The 21478-nt window shown below is 56.0% G+C and overlaps 1 protein-coding gene and 1 long non-coding RNA gene across 7 annotated transcripts in view; both read left to right on the forward strand.

Annotated features, from left to right (window-relative positions):
• The first annotated feature begins 2288 nt into the window (after nt 1-2288).
• On the forward strand, nt 2289-10742 carry LOC121001942. The gene is made up of 3 exons (XR_005779187.1): nt 2289-2626; nt 5457-5461; nt 10732-10742. It is a non-coding gene; the product is annotated as an uncharacterized LOC121001942 (long non-coding RNA).
• An 874-nt stretch (nt 10743-11616) lies between these two features.
• Nucleotides 11617-21478, forward strand: part of MROH1 (maestro heat like repeat family member 1) — an 82813-nt gene continuing 72951 nt past the window's right edge. For 2 of the 6 annotated variants that reach the window (XM_040433189.1, XM_040433194.1), the window contains exons 1-3: nt 11617-11745; nt 16392-16580; nt 16856-17001. In XM_040433189.1, the coding sequence (XP_040289123.1) occupies nt 16559-16580; nt 16856-17001 (168 nt within the window). In that variant the 5' untranslated portion in view covers nt 11617-11745; nt 16392-16558. Of the gene's footprint in view, nt 11830-16391; nt 16581-16855; nt 17002-21478 lie in introns of those variants that run through there. The other 4 variants (XM_040433190.1, XM_040433192.1, XM_040433191.1 and 1 more) reach the window with 4 other exon arrangements.

Below are 21478 nucleotides of genomic sequence, written 5' to 3' on the forward strand. Positions count from 1 at the left end.
TCCTTACCTCTTCACACCGGGGCCCTGCATGGACCTGGAAGCTCCTCACCATCAGGACTTTTGCCTGTGCAAGGTACGGAGGGAGCTCAAACACTTCAGTATCAGGGTTACGGTAGTTGCTTGGAGGGAACCATATGGCGTCATTACATCTGTGTCCTCACTCCTTGCAAAAGCAGGAAAGAAACCGGTCACTGAGGCCTTATTGAAAGCTTTAATGGGGGACCTGAGGAAATCCCTCCAAGCTGACATAAAAGAAATGATAAACCCTTTGCAAAAAGATATCACTGAAATAGGTCACAGAACCTCCCATTTGGAAAACAAAATGGCGGAATTTGCTAAAGCCCATAATGAACTGTTTGCCTCTACTAACGATAAAGATGAGGAGTCGGCTGCTCTCAGGGTGAAAGTAATCGACTTATTATTTCAGCGGAAGCGGTCTTCTATTTGTTTCCGCGACATTCCTGAAGCAAGCCCTGCACGATTTTCTGATTTATTCACTGCATTGCTGCCAGGGGTCTTGCAAAGTGAACCGTTTATTGACTGGGCCCATAGAATCCCGAAAGCTAAACGACTTCCAACCGACGTACCCAGGGATGTGTTGGCACGTATCACTTTCTATGTGGCAAGGGAAATGTAATGGCCGCTGCCTGCAACAATCCAGTATTGCCCGATAGGTTCCAAGCAGTTTCCCTGTACACAGACCTCTCTGCTGCCACCTTAGCTCACGCATGCGCAGGGAAGGAACACCATGCTGGCACTCACAAACGGGCATACTCGCGCATGCGCAAGATTACTGAGCTTCGACTCTGTGACGTCGGGGGAGCAATGAGGAGATTCAGAGGATGCGGGCGGTGCTGGGCTCCTGGACCCTTGCGCTCCTTACTTACATATGTATAAAATCGTTTTATTGATCCAATAAAAGCACCCAGAGCTATGAGAACAGTACATTGTGGACATGCTAGTGGCGATCTAGCAGCGCACGTCCACAGCTCTAGATGCTCAAACTACCGGACAGAATCCCTTTAGCAACTTCCCGCATTTCTTCCCAATACCTATTTAAATGGGCAACAGAGGGCATCCCATACCTGGGAGTTACTCTGACCTTTCCTAGTAAGGACTTCTTTAATAGACACTACATGACACTCCTTAACACAGTGTCAAATGATCCTACGTTATAGGGAGGATAGCGACAATAAGGATGATGGTGCTACCTAAGATATTCTGTGTCCATTCCCTTATCACAGCGTTACATACACAAATCCCTTCTCCTGCGGGTTGTATGGGAGTATTCGAGGCATATTCTACATTGTATAACCCTACAGCTGAAGGAGGTTTCAGTTTTCCTACTTTATTACCATGCTACACTTCTAGATGTGCCGCTAGTTCACCTCAGATTACCCCCCTCACTGGATGTCTATTGAAACTGACGCTCTGGGAATTGGGAATCTTAAAGACTTCCTTGGGGTTCCAAATATTGATGCTCGGCAGGCAAGGCCGCTTCCTGTTTTCCCTAAAAAACGAGTAAGTTAGAAAATACCCCAGATATCATTGTGCAGGACTGAGCTTGTGATTCCTGACATTAAGAGTGGATCCAGAATTGGCCAAGTGCGGGAAGGAAACGGACTGCTCCCGTTCTCAAGGGTCGGAGATTTATTCCACTTGTCTAATAAAGACTTTTTCAAGTACCCAAGACTGAGATCCTTTTTGGACTCTCTTCCTAAGGACCAGACTCCTATGAGGTCTCCTTTTGAGCTTCATTTTTTGGGTGACTTCGGGAGGAATAAGATTTATATAAGAAGCTTCTATTACTGAAGACATTTCTGGCCGAGATAAATGGCTAACTGGTTTGAATATCCCATAAGACTCGGTGTCTTAGCCCCTCAAGGATACTCTAAATGTTCACTACACCTGGAATCATCCAGAAAAGTACATGACCCCGGAGGTCCCCACAATCTGCTGGAGGAGAGGTGACCATTATATTGGTACCATCTTCCATGTGTTTTGGTAATGCACCATAAGAAGTGCTTTCTGGAAGGAGATCCACAGCTTTCTGTCTGCTCCTTATTGGGCTAAGACTACTAGCACCGTTTTATTTTTTATGCATTAACGGCCTCTAAAATACTTGTAGCTAAAAACTGGAGATCCCCCAACCCTCTGCTATCATTGGTAGAGTTAGTAATAACTGAGATGGAAGGTACTATGGCTTATACTCATCATTAATACCCTACGCTCACCGGCCTCCTCTGCACAATAAAATGAATAAAACGGTGAATTGGCGACGAACCTCCTAAACTGCGACACTTTGTACCTTTGCTGGATGAGAAACACAATGTAACGCAGCTTCCATGGACCGAGTGGAGCCGACTCCTCGGCATTAGTTCCGTTTGCTTGGTTTTTGTTTCCCCCCCGATTTTTGGGATCATAAGACGTCAACTCCTACATTGACGGACGCTTTTCAGCCCAGATCAAGAACTGCACGACTTCACCCTGGAGTGGTTATGCTTTTATGGCGATATATCATCATGTAATGTTATGGCTACCGAGACTGCGGATTTCTAAATAAAAATTATGTGAAAACAAAAGTTCTGTACTTGGTCTCCAGAAAGAAGCAACGGCGGCTGAGCTGGTCCTGGTGGAACCGGGCTTCCTGGAGACAGATCGGGTCATCGGTTCTGACATCGGCTGATTACCGTGTTACCTTGTAGGGCGCCCCCCACTAATGTGTTTTTTGTGATTTTTTTCAAAAGCCCCCCCGTTAGTCCGTTGCAGCCTCCTCCCCCCCCGTTAGTCCGTTGCAGCCTCCTCCCCCCCCCCCGTTAGTCCGTTGCAGCCTCCTCCCCCCCCCCCCCCGTTAGTCCGTTGCAGCCTCCCCCCCCCCCCCGTTAGTCCGTTGCAGCCTCCTCCCCCCCCCCCCGTTAGTCCGTTGCAGCCTCCTCCCCCCCCCCCGTTAGTCCGTTGCAGCCCCCCTGATGATTTGGCGCGCTGTATTATAATGAGCAGTAAACTCACAACGGGGAGGAGACCAGTCTTCCGCTGTGGGCGATTCCTTCTCCCTGGCTGTGATGGCGATCCAATCAGAGCGGACCGCTCACCACCCGGGAGAAGGAATCTCGCAAGAACTTGAGCTCAAAACCACCCATGGGTGGGGGCCGCCCTACAAGGTGACACCATAATTAGCCGACGTCAGAACTGACGAAAGGTCCTCTTTAAATCAGGTTTTTATATTAAACACATTTTGAAAGCACATCCAGATCCTGGCAGCGCATGCGCAGTACGGTGCGTTCTGAACGATGTCGTCACACCGGGACCTTCAGTTCTGACCCAGCTGCTGCTCCAGGGGCGCACATAGGGATTTGTAGGACACAGTCACACAGCGGGTGCTCGTTATCGGGTCACACTGGGTGCTGTACGGCGTGGTAGTCCTATGGATGCCATACATGGCCGGCCGGGTCGCTCCTGATGAGGACCCACAGGAGCAGTCAGATACTGGAAGTTCTGCAAATCGCCCAGGAAGGGGGTGAGACTGACCCGCTCAGCTTCTGCCTGTTCTTCTCGGTTACCCAGCAGTGGGTGGAGCCTCCCAGCAGTGGGCGGGGTCTCATAGCTCCTACCATCTGTACCACCTCGCTGGGGTGATGCAATATAAAACATGAATCCCACTACGATGAGGCGGACACAGAAACATCATCCCGTGGACACCCCGTCCGCAGGCACCTCCATGCAGAGGAACATGGAGACTTACAGTTCCATCCCCTCCTCCGCCTCGCTCTTCCTGCCGGTGGGCTCGTTACTCCTCTCCTCCACCCCAGCCAGAGAGCGCAGAAGCTGATGGATGGGACCAGATGGGGGCGACCAGAGGACAAGATCCAAACATGGTGAAGAGCTGAGGAGAATGAGAGTAGATTACTGACCATCACAGAGACAGCATTACCCCTCCCCCACCCGCGGAGCTCCCAGGAGGTGCGGTGTATAGGCAGGACACGGCCGCGGAGTGGGCACAGGGAGCGGTGTGTAGGCAGGACACGGCCGCGGAGTGGGCACAGGGAGCGGTGTATAGGCAGGACACGGCCGCGGAGTGGGCACAGGGAGCGGTGTATAGGCAGGACACGGCCGCGGAGTGGGCACAGGGAGCGGTGTATAGGCAGGACACGGCCGCGGAGTGGGCACAGGGAGCGGTGTGTAGGCAGGACACGGCCGCGGAGTGGGCACAGGGAGCGGTGTATAGGCAGGACACGGCCGCGGAGTGGGCACAGGGAGCGGTGTATAGGCAGGACACGGCCGCGGAGTGGGCACAGGGGGCGGTGCATAGGCAGGACACGGCCGCGGAGTGGGCACAGGGAGCGGTGTGTAGGCAGGACACGGCCGCGGAGTGGGCACAGGGAGCGGTGTATAGGCAGGACACGGCCGCGGAGTGGGCACAGGGAGCGGTGTGTAGGCAGGACACGGCCGCGGAGTGGGCACAGGGAGCGGTGTATAGGCAGGACACGGCCGCGGAGTGGGCACAGGGAGCGGTGTATAGGCAGGACACGGCCGCGGAGTGGGCACAGGGAGCGGTGTGTAGGCAGGACACGGCCGCGGAGTGGGCACAGGGAGCGGTGTATAGGCAGGACACGGCCGCGGAGTGGGCACAGGGAGCGGTGTATAGGCAGGACACGGCCGCGGAGTGGGCACAGGGAGCGGTGCATAGGCAGGACACGGCCGCGGAGTGGGCACAGGGAGCGGTGTATAGGCAGGACACGGCCGCGGAGTGGGCACAGGGAGCGGTGCATAGGCAGGACACGGCCGCGGAGTGGGCACAGGGAGCGGTGCATAGGCAGGACACGGCCGCGGAGTGGGCACAGGGAGCGGTGCATAGGCAGGACACGGCCGCGGAGTGGGCACAGGGAGCGGTGCATAGGCAGGACACGGCCGCGGAGTGGGCACAGGGAGCGGTGCATAGGCAGGACACGGCCGCGGAGTGGGCACAGGGAGCAGTGTGTGGATAGGGCATGGCTGTGGAGTGGGCACAGGGAGCAGTGTGTGGGTAGGGCATGCTGGTGGAGTGGGCACAGGGAGCAGTGTGTGGGTAGGGCATGGCTATGGAGTGGGCACAGGGAGCAGTGTGTGGGTAGGGCATGGCTGTGGAGTGGTATATGGGCAGGACATGGAGTGGACAAGGTCTAGAGCGATACACTATACAGTAACCATGCGGCAGGGGTTCAGCCTCACAGTGAGCGGAGAAGACTCTCAGGGATGATGCTTTCTGGCCGGGGGTCCTTCAGGCTTTCCTCCAGCAGCGGGCAGACGCTCATCACCTTACAGCTGCTCATACTGAAGTCTCCAGGGTCCACAATGACGCTCTCATCTCCAGAGCTTCTATCAGGAGACCTGCAGGGGAGAGGCATCACAAAGACCCTGCTGAGAACACAGAGGAGAGGAGGTACAGAGGAGCAGCAGAGACTAGATGAGGGGCACAGGAGGTGTAGAAGAGCAGAGGAGGAGGAGGTGATGAGGGGCACAGGAAGTGTAGAGGAGCAGCAGAGACTAGATGAGGGGCCGAGGGACTGCAAGACTGGTTTCAGCTGCCAAGTGCGGAGGCTGGGCCGCCCCTGTCCCCACATCACCTGACGGGAGGCTGCCCTACCCTGTTATCTATAATCCGATTGGTCAGCCCTCTACACCATACACATCTGATTGGTCAGCGCTCTACACCGTACACATCTGATTGGTCAGTGCTCTATACCATACACATCTGATTGGTCAGCGCTCTGTACCATACACATCTGATTGGTCAGCGCTCTGTACCATACACATCTGATTGGTCAGCGCTCTACACCGTACACATCTGATTGGTCAGCGCTCTACACCATACACATCTGATTGGTCAGCGCTCTACACCGTACACATCTGATTGGTCAGCGCTCTGTACCGTACACATCTAATTGGTCAGCGCTCTGTACCGTACACATCTGATTGGTCAGCGCTCTACACCATACACATCTGATTGGTCAGCGCTCTACACCATACACATCTGATTGGTCAGCGCTCTACACCGTACACATCTGATTGGGTTTGTGCATAAATAAACATAGGAAGGAGAACCCGAGTCTTCGTGCTTGATGTCCCCCGGCCGGGGAATCGCCTGAACCTCGACAACTTCATTTTTATTAGAGGAAACTACTCTAATAAGGAGCAGGGGAGGAAGGGCAGAGGAGGGGCAGGGGAGGAGCAGAGGAGGAAGGGCAGAGGAGGGGCAGGGGAGGAGCAGAGGAAGGGCAGGGGAGGAGCAGAGGAGGGGCAGGGGAGGAGCAGAGGAGGAAGGGCAGAGGAGGGGCAGGGGAGGAGCAGAGGAGGAAGGGCAGAGGAGGGGCAGGGGAGGAGCAGAGGAGGAAGGGCAGAGGAGGGGCAGGGGAGGAGCAGAGGAGGAAGGGCAGAGGAAGGGCAGGGGAGGAGCAGAGGAGGAGCAGAGGAGGAAGGGCAGAGGAAGGGCAGGGGAGGAGCAGAGGAGGAAGGGCAGAGGAGGGGCAGAGGAAAGGCAGGGGAGGAGCAGAGGAGAAAGGGCAGAGGAGAAAGGGCAGAGGAGGGGCAGGGGAGGAGCAGAGGAGGGGCAGGGGAGGAGCAGAGGAGGAAGGGCAGAGGAGGGGCAGAGGAAAGGCAGGGGAGGAGCAGAGGAGGGGCAGGGGCGGAGCAGAGGAGGAAGGGCAGAGGAGGGGCAGAGGAAAGGCAGGGGAGGAGCAGAGGAGGGGCAGGGGCGGAGCAGAGGAGGAAGGGCAGAGGAGGGGCAGGGGAGGAGCAGAGGAGAAAGGGCAAGGGAAGGAGCAGAGGAGGAAGGGCAGAGGAGGGGCAGGGGAGGAGCAGAGGAGGAAGGGCAGAGGAAGGGCAGGGGAGGAGCAGAGGAGGGGCAGGGGAGGAGCAGAGGAGGAAGGGCAGAGGAGGGGCAGAGGAGGGGCAGAGGAGGAAGGGCAGAGGAGGAAGGGCAGAGGAGGAAGGGCAGAGGAGGAAGGGCAGAGGAGGAAGGGCAGAGAAAGGGCAGGGGAGGAGCAGGGCAGGGGCGGAGCAGAGGAGGAAGGGCAGAGGAGGAGCAGAGGAGGAAGGGCAGAGGAGGAGCAGAGGAGGAAGGGCAGAGGAGGAGCAGAGGAGGAAGGGCAGAGGAGGAGCAGAGGAGGAAGGGCAGAGGAGGAGCAGAGGAGGGGCAGAGGAAGGGCAGGGGAAGGGCAGGGGAGGAGCAGAGGAGGAGGGGCAGAGGAGGAAGGGCAGGGGAGGAGCAGGGGAGGAGCAGAGGAGGGGCAGGGGAGGAGCAGAGGAGGAAGGGCAGAGATGGGGCAGGGGAGGAGCAGAGGAGGGGCAGGGGAGGAGCAGAGGAGGGGCAGGGGAGGAGCAGAGGAGGGGCAGGGGAGGAGCAGAGGAGGAAGGGCAGAGGAGGGGCAGGGGAGGAGCAGAGGAGGAAGGGCAGAGGAAGGGCAGGGGAGGAGCAGAGGAGGGGCAGGGGCGGAGCAGAGGAGGAAGGGCAGAGGAGGGGCAGGGGAGGAGCAGAGGAGGAAGGGCAGGGGAGGAGCAGAGGAGGAAGGGCAGAGGAGGGGCAGAGGAGGAAGGGCAGGGGAGGAGCAGAGGCAGGGGAGGAGCAGAGGAGGAGCAGGGGAGGAAGGGCAGGGGAGGAGCAGAGGAGGAAGGGCAGGGGAGAAGCAAGGGCAGAGGAGGGGCAGGGGAGGAGCAGAGGAGGAAGGGCAGAGGAGGGGCAGAGGAAGGGCAGGGGAGGAGCAGAGGAGGGGCAGAGGAGGAGCAGAGGAGGGGCAGAGGAGGGGCAGAGGAGGAGCAGAGGAGGAAGGGCAGAGGAGGGGCAGGGGAGGAGCAGAGGAGGAAGGGCAGAGGAGGGGCAGGGAAGGAGCAGAGGAGGGGCAGGGGAGGAGCAGAGGAGGGGCAGAGGAGGAAGGGCAGAGGAGGAGCAGAGGAGGAAGGGCAGAGAGGGTGTAGATAGGGGATGTCTGTGTAATGGCATAACCCCCCCCCCCGCCAACGGTATGTGTAATGGGATAGCCCCCCCCCAGCGGTATGTGTAATGGGATAGCCCCCCCCCCCCAGCGGTATGTGTAATGGGATAGCCCCCCCCCCCCCAGCGGTATGTGTAATGGGATAGCCCCACCCAGCGGTATGTGTAATGGGATAGCCCCACCCAGCGGTATGTGTAATGGGATAGCCCCCAGCGGTATGTGTAATGGGATAGCCCCCCCCCCCCCCCAGCGGTATGTGTAATGGGATAGCCCCCCCCCCCAGCGGTATGTGTAATGGGATAGCCCCACCCAGCGGTATGTGTAATGGGATAGCCCCCAGCGGTATGTGTAATGGGATAGCCCCCCCCCCCCAGCGGTATGTGTAATGGGATAGCCCCCCCCCCCAGCGGTATGTGTAATGGGATAGCCCCCCCCCCCCCCCCCCAGCAGTATGTGTAATGGGATAGCCCCCCCCCCCCCCCAGCGGTATGTGTAATGGGATAGCCCCCCCCCCCCCCCCCCAGCGGTATGTGTAATGGGATAGAAGCGGTATCCCCCCCCCAGCGGTATGTGTAATGGGATAGCCCCCCCATCGGTATGTGTAATGGGATAGCCCCACCCATCGGTATGTGTAATGGGATAGCCCCCCCCCAGCGGTATGTGTAATGGGATAGCCCCCCCCCCCCAGCGGTATGTGTAATGGGATAGCCCCCCCCCCCAGCGGTATGTGTAATGGGATAGCCCCCCCCCCCCCCAGCGGTATGTGTAATGGGATAGCCCCGGCCACCTCCACAGGTAATGGCTGGACTCCGCTCTCTCCCGTTTCTTCTCCGACTTTCCGCTATTACCTGCTGTTATCATCCTGATTTGCTGTTACTTCGTCTGTGATTTCTGGATTATGAGTTTCTCGACTGATCTGGTATTATTTGATTACCCCCCATTACTGACCCGGCCTGTCTGACTATGCTCTCCGACCTCCTGCATCGATACAGCCTCTACGGGGTTGTCAGGATAAGAAAAACGTGGCCACTTTCCTCCAAGAACAGCCCCTCACCTGACCGCAGGATGAGTATGGTATTACAGCTCGGCCCCAGTCACTGTAAAGGAGCTGCAGTACCAGACGCAGCCCACGGGTCGGGCTGTTTGTGGAAGAGAGTGGCCATCTTTTTCTGGAGAACCCCTTTAATTACTTGTGGCCACTGCTGCAGTACACTCCCTCTATTTTACAGAATGACACGGTGAGGACACGGGCCACGCCAGTTACACGCCGGTGAGGACACGGGCCACGCCAGTTACACGCCGGTGAGGACACGGGCCACGCCAGTTACACGCCGGTGAGGACACGGGCCACGCCAGTTACACGCCGGTGAGGACACGGGCCACGCCAGTTACACGCCGGTGAGGACACGGGCCACGCCAGTTACACGCCGGTGAGGACACGGGCCACGCCGGTGAGGACACAGGCCACGCCAGTTACACGCCGGTGAGGACACAGGCCACGCCAGTTACACGCCGGTGAGGACACAGGCCACGCCGGTTACACGCAGCAGGTTTTTCTAGCTCCGGCTTCCTCACCCTCTTTCAGGGTCCGGGGATTCCTGCAGCGGTGACATCCTGGGGAGACCGTTCCCCCCATAATTGTGGTCATTCTCCAAACTCAGGCGCTGAAGGCAGGCGGACACAGCATCCTCCGACATGTAAAGCTTCATGGCAGGACCCCTGCAAAGTGGACAGTTCATACATGTAACACAGGTCATATCAGAGGAGCGGACACAGTACGTATACGACCCGGGTGACGTCAGAGGAGCGGACACAGTACGTACACAACCCGGGTGACGTCAGAGGAGCGGACACAGTACGTACACAACCCGGGTGACGTCAGAGGAGCGGACACAGTACATATACAACCCGGGTGACGTCAGAGGAGCGGACACAGTACGTACACAACCCGGGTGACGTCAGAGGAGCGGACACAGTACGTACACAACCCGGGTGACGTCAGAGGAGCGGACACAGTACGTACACAACCCGGGTGACGTCAGAGGAGCGGACACAGTACATATACAACCCGGGTGACGTCAGAGGAGCGGACACAGTAAGTACACAACCCGGGTGACGTCAGAGGAGCGGACACAGTACGTACACAACCCGGGTGACGTCAGAGGAGCGGACACAGTACGTATACAACCCGGGTGACGTCGGAGGAGCGGACACAGTACATATACAACCCGGGTGACGTCGGAGGAGGGGACACAGTACGTACACAACCCGGGTGACGTCGGAGGAGCGGACACAGTACGTACACAACCCGGGTGACGTCGGAGGAGCGGACACAGTACATATACAACCCGGGTGACGTCGGAGGAGCGGACACAGTACGTATAACATCATCACTCACTCGTCTTCCTCCTGAAATCTTCTTTTGGTGCAAGAAGGGTCCGAGCGGCCGGAGGGGAGACTCCTGAAAAAACAACATGGAGACTGAGAACCCACTGTGTGTGTGCTCAGTCCGCGGTCCGGTGCAAGCGCTGCAGTCCAGTTCATGGTCCGGTGCAAGCGCTGCAGTCCAGTCCACGGTCCTGACTGTTGTCAGGGGGCCCCGTTCTACTCACCTGCTCTCCGGCCTCCTCCGCGCTCCCGGAACCCTCATCCTGAAGATTACTCCTCACCCAGACTAGGCCGTAGACACTCTGCGCATGCGGTCCGGTGCAAGCGCCGCGGTCCAGTCCGTGGTCCGGTGAAAGCGCCACGGTCCAGTCCGCAGGCCCGTGCAAGCGCCACGGTCCAGTCCGCAGGCCCGTGCAAGCGCCACGGTTCGGTGCAAGCGCCACGGTTCGGTGCAAGCGCCACGGTCCAGTCCGCGGTCCCGTGCAAGCGCCACGGTCCAGTCCGCGGTCCCGTGCAAGCGCCACGGTCCAGTCCGCGGTCCCGTGCAAGCGCCACGGTCCAGTCCGCGGTCCCGTGCAAGCGCCACGGTCCAGTCCGCGGTCCCGTGCAAGCGCCACGGTCCAGTCCGCGGTCCCGTGCAAGCGCCACGGTCCAGTCCGCGGTCCCGTGCAAGCGCCACGGTCCAGTGCAAGCGCCACGGTCCAGTCCGCGGTCCCGTGCAAGCGCCACGGTCCAGTGCAAGCGCCACGGTCCAGTGCAAGCGCCGCGGTCCAGTGCAAGCGCCGCGGTCCAGTGCAAGCGCCGCGGTCCAGTCCACGGGTCACACCTCTGGTCTCTGGGGGCTCTGTGGTCGGGAGCTGCAGGGCTTGTGCCCGGTCTCACACTCCGTGTCACTGGAAAAGGTGTCGGGTCCTTTGCCTCTCCGGTTGTCAGGAGGTTCTACTCACCTGCTCTCCGGCCTCCTCCGCGCCCCCGGAACCCTCATCCCGATTACTCCACACCCAGACCAGGCCGCAGACACTCTGCACTTTATGAGAGGACCAGCCGCCGACTCCAGGCGTCCACAGCGCCCGCCCCGCAGTCTCCTCAGCCGGACGTAGGCTGGATAATATCCCCTCAGGCGCCGTACACGTTATTAACGGGGCTGACAGCAAAACCACCAGAAACATGGCCGCCGCTCTCCTCAGAGGCGACACCTAAAGGGACAGGAAGTTCCTCGGCGGGGATCACGTGTTCCGGATAAACACACTGCCTCAGGTGCTGTCTCGTGCTCAAGACGTGTTTTCTGGTGGTCGCGCCCATTTTGACTGGACAGCCAATCAGGAGCGGCGCCTAATGATCATGTGATCAGATCTCAAGCCTGCAGGAGAGCGGCTGTCATCAGGAACAGGTGAGAGCGGAGGCGGCAGCAGCAGTGCGTGAGTCCGGCTGACAACTTTCCTGTGGTCGGACATTGGTCCAGTGTGTGGCTGTGGTAATATGGAGGCGATGTGACTGGGGGTCCCTCTAAGAGCAACACTGGGGGAAACAGGGGATCAAAAGACTGGGGGAAGGAGGAGGGAGGGACGAGGAGAATTGGGGGGGAGGGACGAGGAGAATTGGGGGGGAGGGACGAGGAGAATTGGGGGGGCGGACGGCGGGAGGGACGAGGAGAATTGGGGGGGCGGACGGCGGGAGGGACGAGGAGAATTGGGGGGGGGACGGCGGGAGGGACGAGGAGAATTGGGGGGGGGGACGGCGGGAGGGACGAGGAGAATTGGGGGGGCGGACGGCGGGAGGGACGAGGAGGGGGGGGACGGCGGGAGGGACGAGGAGAATTGGGGGGGGGGACGGCGGGAGGGACGAGGAGAATTGGGGGGGGGGACGGCGGGAGGGACGAGGAGAATGGGGGGGGCGGACGGCGGGAGGGACGAGGAGAATTGGGGGGGGCGGACGGCGGGAGGGACGAGGAGAATTGGGGGGGCGGACGGCGGGAGGGACGAGGAGAATTGGGGGGGCGGACGGCGGGAGGGACGAGGAGAATTGGGGGGGGCGGGAGGGACGAGGAGAATTGGGGGGGCGGGAGGGACGAGGAGAATTGGGGGGGGGCATTCGACGGGAGGGACGAGGAGATTGGGGGCATTCGGCGGGAGGGACGAGGAGATTGGGGGGGGGGGCGGCCCGGAGGCTGATCTTTGAGCATGATGTGCAGGTGATGCCTGGCACCGCTGATCTGTCAGTTGGATGTAGCCAAGGTGTAGTACCAGGCAGAACTGATGGACCCGATCCCCTCCCCCGGTTGTACTGTGTATTGTCTCTAACATGTGACATTTTATGTGTACAGAAGATGCGTGACGCTGTTTTCTCTACACATTGCTCCAGGCTCCATTCTCCTCTACATGAGACCATCATCCTCCATATGGTACCTTCTGAATGATCTCCTCCTCCTTCTCCACATTAGAGCCATCATCCTCCATTTCACCCTGGCTGTGTGGCCTCCTCTTCCACATTAGACCCTTCATATTACCCCATCACTGGCTGTGAGACTTCCTCCTCCACATGAGACCATCATCCTCCTTATTGCACCATCTGTGTGACCTCCTCCTCCTCCACATTAGACCCATCATCCCTCATATTGTCCTGGCCGTGTGACCTCCTCCTCCACATTAGACCCATCATCCCTCATATTGCCCTGGTCGTGTGACCTCCTCCTCCACATTAGACCCATCATCCCTCATATTGCCCTGGTCGTGTGACCTCCTCCACATTAGACCCATCATCCCTCATATTGTCCTGGCCGTGTGACCTCCTCCTCCACATTAGACCCATCATCCCTCATATTGTCCTGGCCGTGTGACCTCCTCCTCCACATTAGACCCATCATCCCTCATATTGCCCTGGTCGTGTCACCTCCTCCTCCTCCACATTAGACCCATCATCCCTCATATTGTCCTGGCCGTGTGACCTCCTCCTTCACATTAGACACATCATCCCTCATATTGTCCTGGCCGTGTGACCTCCCTCCTCCACATTAGACCCATCATCCCTCATATTGTCCTGGTCGTGTGACCTCCTCCTCCACATTAGACCCATCATCCCTCATATTGCCCTGGCCGTGTGACCGCCTCCTTAGACCCATCATCCCTCATATTGCCCTGGCCGTGTGACCTCCTCCTTAGACCCATCATCCCTCATATTGCCCTGGCCGTGTGACCTCCTCCTTAGACCCATCATCCCTCATATTGCCCTGGCCGTGTGACCTCCTCCTTAGACCCATCATCCCTCATATTGTCCTGTGTTTTCTCTACACATTGCTCCAGGCTCCATTCTCCTCTACATGAGACCATCATCCTCCATATGGTACCTTCTGAATGATCTCCTCCTCCTTCTCCACATTAGAGCCATCATCCTCCATTTCACCCTGGCTGTGTGGCCTCCTCTTCCACATTAGACCCTTCATATTACCCCATCACTGGCTGTGAGACTTCCTCCTCCACATGAGACCATCATCCTCCTTATTGCACCATCTGTGTGACCTCTTCCTACTCCACATTAGACCCATCATCCCTCATATTGTCCTGGCTGTGTGACCTCCTCCTCCTCCACATTAGACCCATCATCCCTCATATTGTCCTGGCCGTGTGACCTCCTCCTCCACATTAGACCCATCATCCCTCATATTGCCCTGGTCGTGTGACCTCCTCCTCCACATTAGACCCATCATCCCTCATATTGCCCTGGTCGTGTGACCTCCTCCACATTAGACCCATCATCCCTCATATTGTCCTGGCCGTGTGACCTCCTCCTCCACATTAGACCCATCATCCCTCATATTGTCCTGGCCGTGTGACCTCCTCCTCCACATTAGACCCATCATCCCTCATATTGCCCTGGTCGTGTGACCTCCTCCTCCTCCACATTAGACCCATCATCCCTCATATTGTCCTGGCCGTGTGACCTCCTCCTCCACATTAGACACATCATCCCTCATATTGTCCTGGCCGTGTGACCTCCCTCCTCCACATTAGACCCATCATCCCTCATATTGTCCTGGTCGTGTGACCTCCTCCTCCTCCACATTAGACCCATCATCCCTCATATTGCCCTGGCCGTGTGACCGCCTCCTTAGACCCATCATCCCTCATATTGCCCTGGCCGTGTGACCTCCTCCTTAGACCCATCATCCCTCATTTTGCCCTGGCCGTGTGACCTCCTCCTTAGACCCATCATCCCTCATATTGCCCTGGCCGTGTGACCTCCTCCTTAGACCCATCATCCCTCATATTGTCCTGGCCGTGTGACCTCCTCCTCCACATTAGACCCATCAATCCCCCATATTGCCCTGGCCGTGTGACCTCCTCCTTAGACCCATCATCCCTCATTTTGCCCTGGCCGTGTGACCTCCTCCTTAGACCCATCATCCCTCATATTGCCCTGGCCGTGTGACCTCCTCCTTAGACCCATCATCCCTCATATTGTCCTGGCCGTGTGACCTCCTCCTCCACATTAGACCCATCAATCCCCCATATTGCCCTGGCCGTGTGACCACCTCCTCCTCCTCCACATTAGACCCATCATCCCTCATATTGCCCTGGCTGTGTGACCTCCTCCACATTAGACCCATCATCCCTCATATTGCCCTGGCCGTGTGACCTCCTCCACATTAGACCCATCATCCCCCATATTGCCCTGGCCGTGTGACCTCCTCCTCCTCCTCCTCCTCCACATTAGACACATCATCCCTCATATTGTCCTGGCCGTGTGACCTCCTCCTCCACATTAGACCCATCATCCCCATATTGCCCTGGCCGTGTGACCTCCTCCTCCACATTAGACCCATCATCCCTCATATTGCCCTGGCCGGGTTACCTCTTCCACATTAGACCTATTATCCCTCATATTGCCCTGGCTGTGTGACCTCCTCCTCCACATTAGACCCATCATCCCTCATATTGCCCTGGCCGGGTGACCTCCTCCTCCACATTAGACCCATGATCCCTCATATTGCCCTGGCCGTGTGACCTCCTCCTCCTCCACATTAGACCCATCATCCCTCATATTGCCCTGGCCGTGTGACCGCCTCCTTAGACCCATCATCCCTCATATTGCCCTGGCCGTGTGACCTCCTCCTTAGACCCATCATCCCTCATATTGCCCTGGCCGTGTGACCTCCTCCACATTAGACCCATCATCCCCCATATTGCCCTGGCCGTGTGACCTCCTCCACATTAGACCCATCATCCCTCATATTGCCCTGGCCATGTGACCTCCTCCTTAGACCCATCATCTCTCATATTGCCCTGGCCGTGTGACCTCCTCCTTAGACCCATCATTCCTCATATTGCCCTGGTCGTGTGACCTACCTCCTCCACATTAGACCCATCATCCCTCATATTGCCCTGGCCGTGTGACCTCCTCCACATTAGACCCATCATCCCTCATATTGCCCTGGCCGTGTGACCTCCTCCTCCTCCTTAGACCCATCATCCCTCATATTGCCCTGGCCGTGTGACCTCCTCCACATTAGACCCATCATCCCTCATATTGCCCCATCCCTGTCTGTGACCTCCTCCTCCTTAGACCCATCATCCCTCATATTGCCCTGGCCGTGTGACCTCCTCCACATTAGACCCATCATCCCTCATATTGCCCTGGCCGTGTGACCTCCTCCACATTAGACCCATCATCCCTCATATTGCCCCATCCCTGGCTGTGACCTCCTCCTCATACTCCACAATCAGACTCCTCATTGTCCATTATTACCCCTGCCCTGGTTGGGTGGGGGAGGTGAGTCTGGAGGAGGAGATTTGGGTGGAGCGTGTCTCTAGGACTAATGTTGAGTGGATCATGTGCAGGTCTTTTTCACGCCCCCGAGGCTGTAGTCTCTGTGTTTGGGCCACGGGGTTGTTTGCGCTCATCTCTGTGACTGCAGGAGGCTGAGAGAAACCTAGAAGTGCATTGAAGACCGTCTGGTGGGGGGCAAAGATAGCGGGCAGACGCCTGCGCTGGGTGATTGGATGCCGCGGTTTTTATGTTTATTTTGTTGTTTTTCCGCAGTGACGGTCCGGGATCAGTCTGGACTCCTGTGGCAGGTGGAAGGGTCCTGGCTGCTGGTGTCCACCTTGGGAGGGGGGGCTATGTAGACACCTCAATCATCTGCGCACACTCCCCAGCAGAAGGCGTCCACGACCAGCGCAGCACTGAGGCTCCATCGCTCCTCCATCATGGCGAGATCCAGCATAAAACGTGAGTAGGGAGCGTGCCGCCATGTATCAGTGAAGCATGAAAAAGCCCCGAAAACCCAATGAAGCCCTCTGTATGAGTCCAGCCGCAGAACCCCTACCCTGCAGTCATACAGCATGTGCATAGCACAGATCTCTGCTTGCGGTCAGTGACTGGGAGCATTACCTGTATAAGACCTCAGTCCCCAGTCTAGTTACTCAGGTATCTGCCCCATCCTCGGCTGTGTACCTCTCCCAGGCGCTTCATGCCTGATCTGTATGTACGTCCTCTGTACCCAGGCCTGGCTGTGACCCTCATGGAGGCCTCGACCGATAAGGACCCCGATGTACAGGAGCAGATCTACAGCTCCCTGTGCTTCATGGGGGAGACGGCCCCGCAGGAGGTTCTGGAGGCATGCGATTCATACCTGCGCCAGCATGACAAGGTATAAAGCCCCTTGTGCTCAGTGTATAAGGCTCCCGTATGATCCGTGTATGTGAGGTAAGAGGCTCCTGTATGATCAGTGTATGTGAGGTAGGAGGCTCCTGTATGATCAGTGTATGAGGCTCCTGTATGATCAGTGTATGTGAGGTAGGAGGCTCCCGTATGATCAGTGTATGTGAGGTAGGAGGCTCCTGTATGATCAGTGTATGTGAGGTAGGAGGCTCCTGTATGATCAGTGTATGTGAGGTAGGAGGCTCCTGTATGATCAGTGTATGTGAGGTAGGAGGCTCCTGTATGATCAGTGTATGTGAGGTAGGAGGCTCCTGTATGATCAGTGTATGTGAGGTAGGAGGCTCCTGTATGATCAGTGTATGTGAGGTAGGAGGCTCCTGTATGATCAGTGTATGTGAGGTAGGAGGCTCCTGTATGATCAGTGTATGAGGCTCCTGTATGATCAGTGTATGTGAGGTAGGAGGCTCCCGTATGATCAGTGTATGTGAGGTAGGAGGCTCCTGTATGATCAGTGTATGTGAGGTAGGAGGCTCCCGTATGATCCGTGTATGTGAGGTATGAGGCTCCCGTATGATCAGTGTATGTGAGGTAGGAGGCTCCTGTATGATCAGTGTATGTGAGGTAGGAGGCTCCCGTATGATCAGTGTATGTGAGGTAGGAGGCTCCTGTATGATCAGTGTATGTGAGGTATGAGGCTCCCGTATGATCCGTGTATGTGAGGTAGGAGGCTCCCGTATGATCAGTGTATGTGAGGCAGGAGGCTCCTGTATGATCAGTGTATGTGAGGTAGGAGGCTCCCGTATGATCCGTGTATGTGAGGTATGAGGCTCCCGTATGATCAGTGTATGTGAGGTAGGAGGCTCCTGTATGATCAGTGTATGTGAGGTAGGAGGCTCCTGTATGATCAGTGTATGTGAGGTAGGAGGCTCCCGTATGATCCGTGTATGTGAGGTATGAGGCTCCCGTATGATCAGTGTATGTGAGGTAGGAGGCTCCTGTATGATCAGTGTATGTGAGGTAGGAGGCTCCCGTATGATCAGTGTATGTGAGGTAGGAGGCTCCTGTATGATCAGTGTATGTGAGGTAGGAGGCTCCCGTATGATCAGTGTATGTGAGGTAGGAGGCTCCTGTATGATCAGTGTATGTGAGGTATGAGGCTCCCGTATGATCCGTGTATGTGAGGTAGGAGGCTCCCGTATGATCAGTGTATGTGAGGCAGGAGGCTCCTGTATGATCAGTGTATGTGAGGTAGGAGGCTCCCGTATGATCCGTGTATGTGAGGTAGGAGGCTCCCGTATGATCCGTGTATGTGAGGTAGGAGGCTCCTGTATGATCAGTGTATGTGAGGTAGGAGGCTCCTGTATGATCAGTGTATGTGAGGTAGGAGGCTCCTGTATGATAAGTGTATAAGGCTCCTGTATGATCAGTGTATGTGAGGTAGGAGACTCCTGTATGATCAGTGTATGTGAGGTAGGAGGCTCCTGTATGATCAGTGTATGTGAGGTAGGAGGCTCCTGTATGATCAGTGTATGTGAGGTAGGAGGCTCCTGTATGATCAGTGTATGTGAGGTATGAGGCTCCCGTATGATCAGTGTATGTGAGGTAGGAGGCTCCTGTATGATCAGTGTATGTGAGGTAGGAGGCTCCTGTATGATCAGTGTATGTGAGGTAGGAGGCTCCTGTATGATCAGTGTATGTGAGGTAGGAGGCTCCTGTATGATCAGTGTATGAGGCTCCTGTATGATCAGTGTATGTGAGGTAGGAGGCTCCTGTATGATCAGTGTATGTGAGGTAGGAGGCTCCTGTATGATCAGTGTATGAGGCTCCTGTATGATCAGTGTATGTGAGGTAGGAGGCTCCCGTATGATCAGTGTATGTGAGGTAGGAGACTCCTGTATGATCAGTGTATGTGAGGTAGGAGGCTCCTGTATGATCAGTGTATGTGAGGTAGGAGGCTCCTGTATGATCAGTGTATGTGAGGTAGGAGGCTCCTGTATGATCAGTGTATGTGAGGTATGAGGCTCCCGTATGATCAGTGTATGTGAGGTAGGAGGCTCCTGTATGATCAGTGTATGTGAGGTAGGAGGCTCCTGTATGATCAGTGTATGTGAGGTAGGAGGCTCCTGTATGATCAGTGTATGTGAGGTAGGAGGCTCCTGTATGATCAGTGTATGAGGCTCCTGTATGATCAGTGTATGTGAGGTAGGAGGCTCCTGTATGATCAGTGTATGTGAGGTAGGAGGCTCCTGTATGATCAGTGTATGAGGCTCCTGTATGATCAGTGTATGTGAGGTAGGAGGCTCCCGTATGATCAGTGTATGTGAGGTAGGAGACTCCTGTATGATCAGTGTATGTGAGGTAGGAGGCTCCTGTATGATCAGTGTATGTGAGGTAGGAGACTCCTGTATGATCAGTGTATGTGAGGTAGGAGGCTCCTGTGTGATCAGTGTATGTGAGGTAGGAGGCTCCTGTATGATCAGTGTATGTGAGGTAGGAGGCTCCTGTATGATCAGTGTATGTGAGGTAGGAGGCTCCTGTATGATCAGTGTATGTGAGGTAGGAGGCTCCTGTATGATCAGTGTATGAGGCTCCTGTATGATCAGTGTATGTGAGGTAGGAGGCTCCTGTATGATCAGTGTATGTGAGGTAGGAGGCTCCTGTATGATCAGTGTATGTGAGGTAGGAGGCTCCTGTATGATCAGTGTATGTGAGGTAGGAGGCTCCTGTATGATCAGTGTATGTGAGGTAGGAGGCTCCTGTATGATCAGTGTATGAGGCTCCTGTATGATCAGTGTATGTGAGGTAGGAGGCTCCTGTATGATCAGTGTATGTGAGGTAGGAGGCTCCTGTGTGATCAGTGTATGTGAGGTAGGAGGCTCCTGTATGATCAGTGTATGTGAGGTAGGAGGCTCCTGTATGATCAGTGTATGTGAGGTAGGAGGCTCCTGTATGATCAGTGTATGTGAGGTAGGAGGCTCCTGTATGATCAGTGTATGTGAGGTAGGAGGCTCCTGTATGATCAGTGTATGTGAGGTAGGAGGCTCCTGTATGATCAGTGTATGTGAGGTAGGAGGCTCCTGTATGATAAGTGTATAAGGCTCCTGTATGATCAGTGTATGTGAGGTAGGAGACTCCTGTATGATCAGTGTATGTGAGGTATGAGGCTCCTGTATGATCAGTGTATGTGAGGTAGGAGGCTCCTGTATGATCAGTGTATGTGAGGTAGGAGGCTCCCGTATGATCAGTGTATGTGAGGTAGGAGGCTCCTGTATGATCAGTGTATGTGAGGTAGGAGGCTCCTGTATGATCAGTGTATGTGAGGTAGGAGGCTCCTGTATGATCAGTGTATGTGAGGTAGGAGGCTCCTGTATGATCAGTGTATGTGAGGTAGGAGGCTCCTGTATGATCAGTGTATGTGAGGTAGGAGGCTCCCGTATGATCAGTGTATGTGAGGTAGGAGGCTCCTGTATGATCAGTGTATGTGAGGTAGGAGGCTCCTGTATGATCAGTGTATGTGAGGTAGGAGGCTCCTGTATGATCAGTGTATGTGAGGTAGGAGGCTCCTGTATGATCAGTGTATGTGAGGTAGGAGGCTCCTGTATGATCAGTGTATGTGAGGTAGGAGGCTCCTGTATGATCAGTGTATGTGAGGTAGGAGGCTCCTGTATGATCAGTGTATGTGAGGTAGGAGGCTCCCGTATGATCAGTGTATGTGAGGTAGGAGGCTCCTGTATGATCAGTGTATGTGAGGTAGGAGGCTCCTGTATGATCAGTGTATGTGAGGTAGGAGGCTCCTGTATGATCAGTGTATGAGGCTCCTGTATGATCAGTGTATGTGAGGTATGAGGCTCCTGTATGATCAGTGTATGTGAGGTAGGAGGCTCCTGTATGATCAGTGTATGTGAGGTAGGAGGCTCCTGTATGATCAGTGTATGTGAGGTAGGAGGCTCCTGTATGATCAGTGTATGAGGCTCCTGTATGATCAGTGTATGTGAGGTAGGAGACTCCTGTATGATCAGTGTATGTGAGGTAGGAGGCTCCTGTATGATCAGTGTATGTGAGGTAGGAGGCTCCCGTATGATCAGTGTATGTGAGGTAGGAGGCTCCTGTATGATCAGTGTATGTGAGGTAGGAGGCTCCTGTATGATCAGTGTATGTGAGGTAGGAGGCTCCTGTATGATCAGTGTATGAGGCTCCTGTATGATCAGTGTATGTGAGGTATGAGGCTCCTGTATGATCAGTGTATGTGAGGTAGGAGGCTCCCGTATGATCAGTGTATGTGAGGTAGGAGGCTCCTGTATGATCAGTGTATGTGAGGTAGGAGGCTCCTGTATGATCAGTGTATGTGAGGTAGGAGGCTCCTGTATGATCAGTGTATGCGAGGTAGGAGGCTCCTGTATGATCAGTGTATGTGAGGTAGGAGGCTCCTGTATGATCAGTGTATGTGAGGTAGGAGGCTCCTGTAT

The sequence above is a fragment of the Bufo bufo genome, chromosome 5 (genome assembly GCF_905171765.1).
Source record: "Bufo bufo chromosome 5, aBufBuf1.1, whole genome shotgun sequence".
Classification (NCBI taxonomy): domain Eukaryota; kingdom Metazoa; phylum Chordata; class Amphibia; order Anura; family Bufonidae; genus Bufo; species Bufo bufo.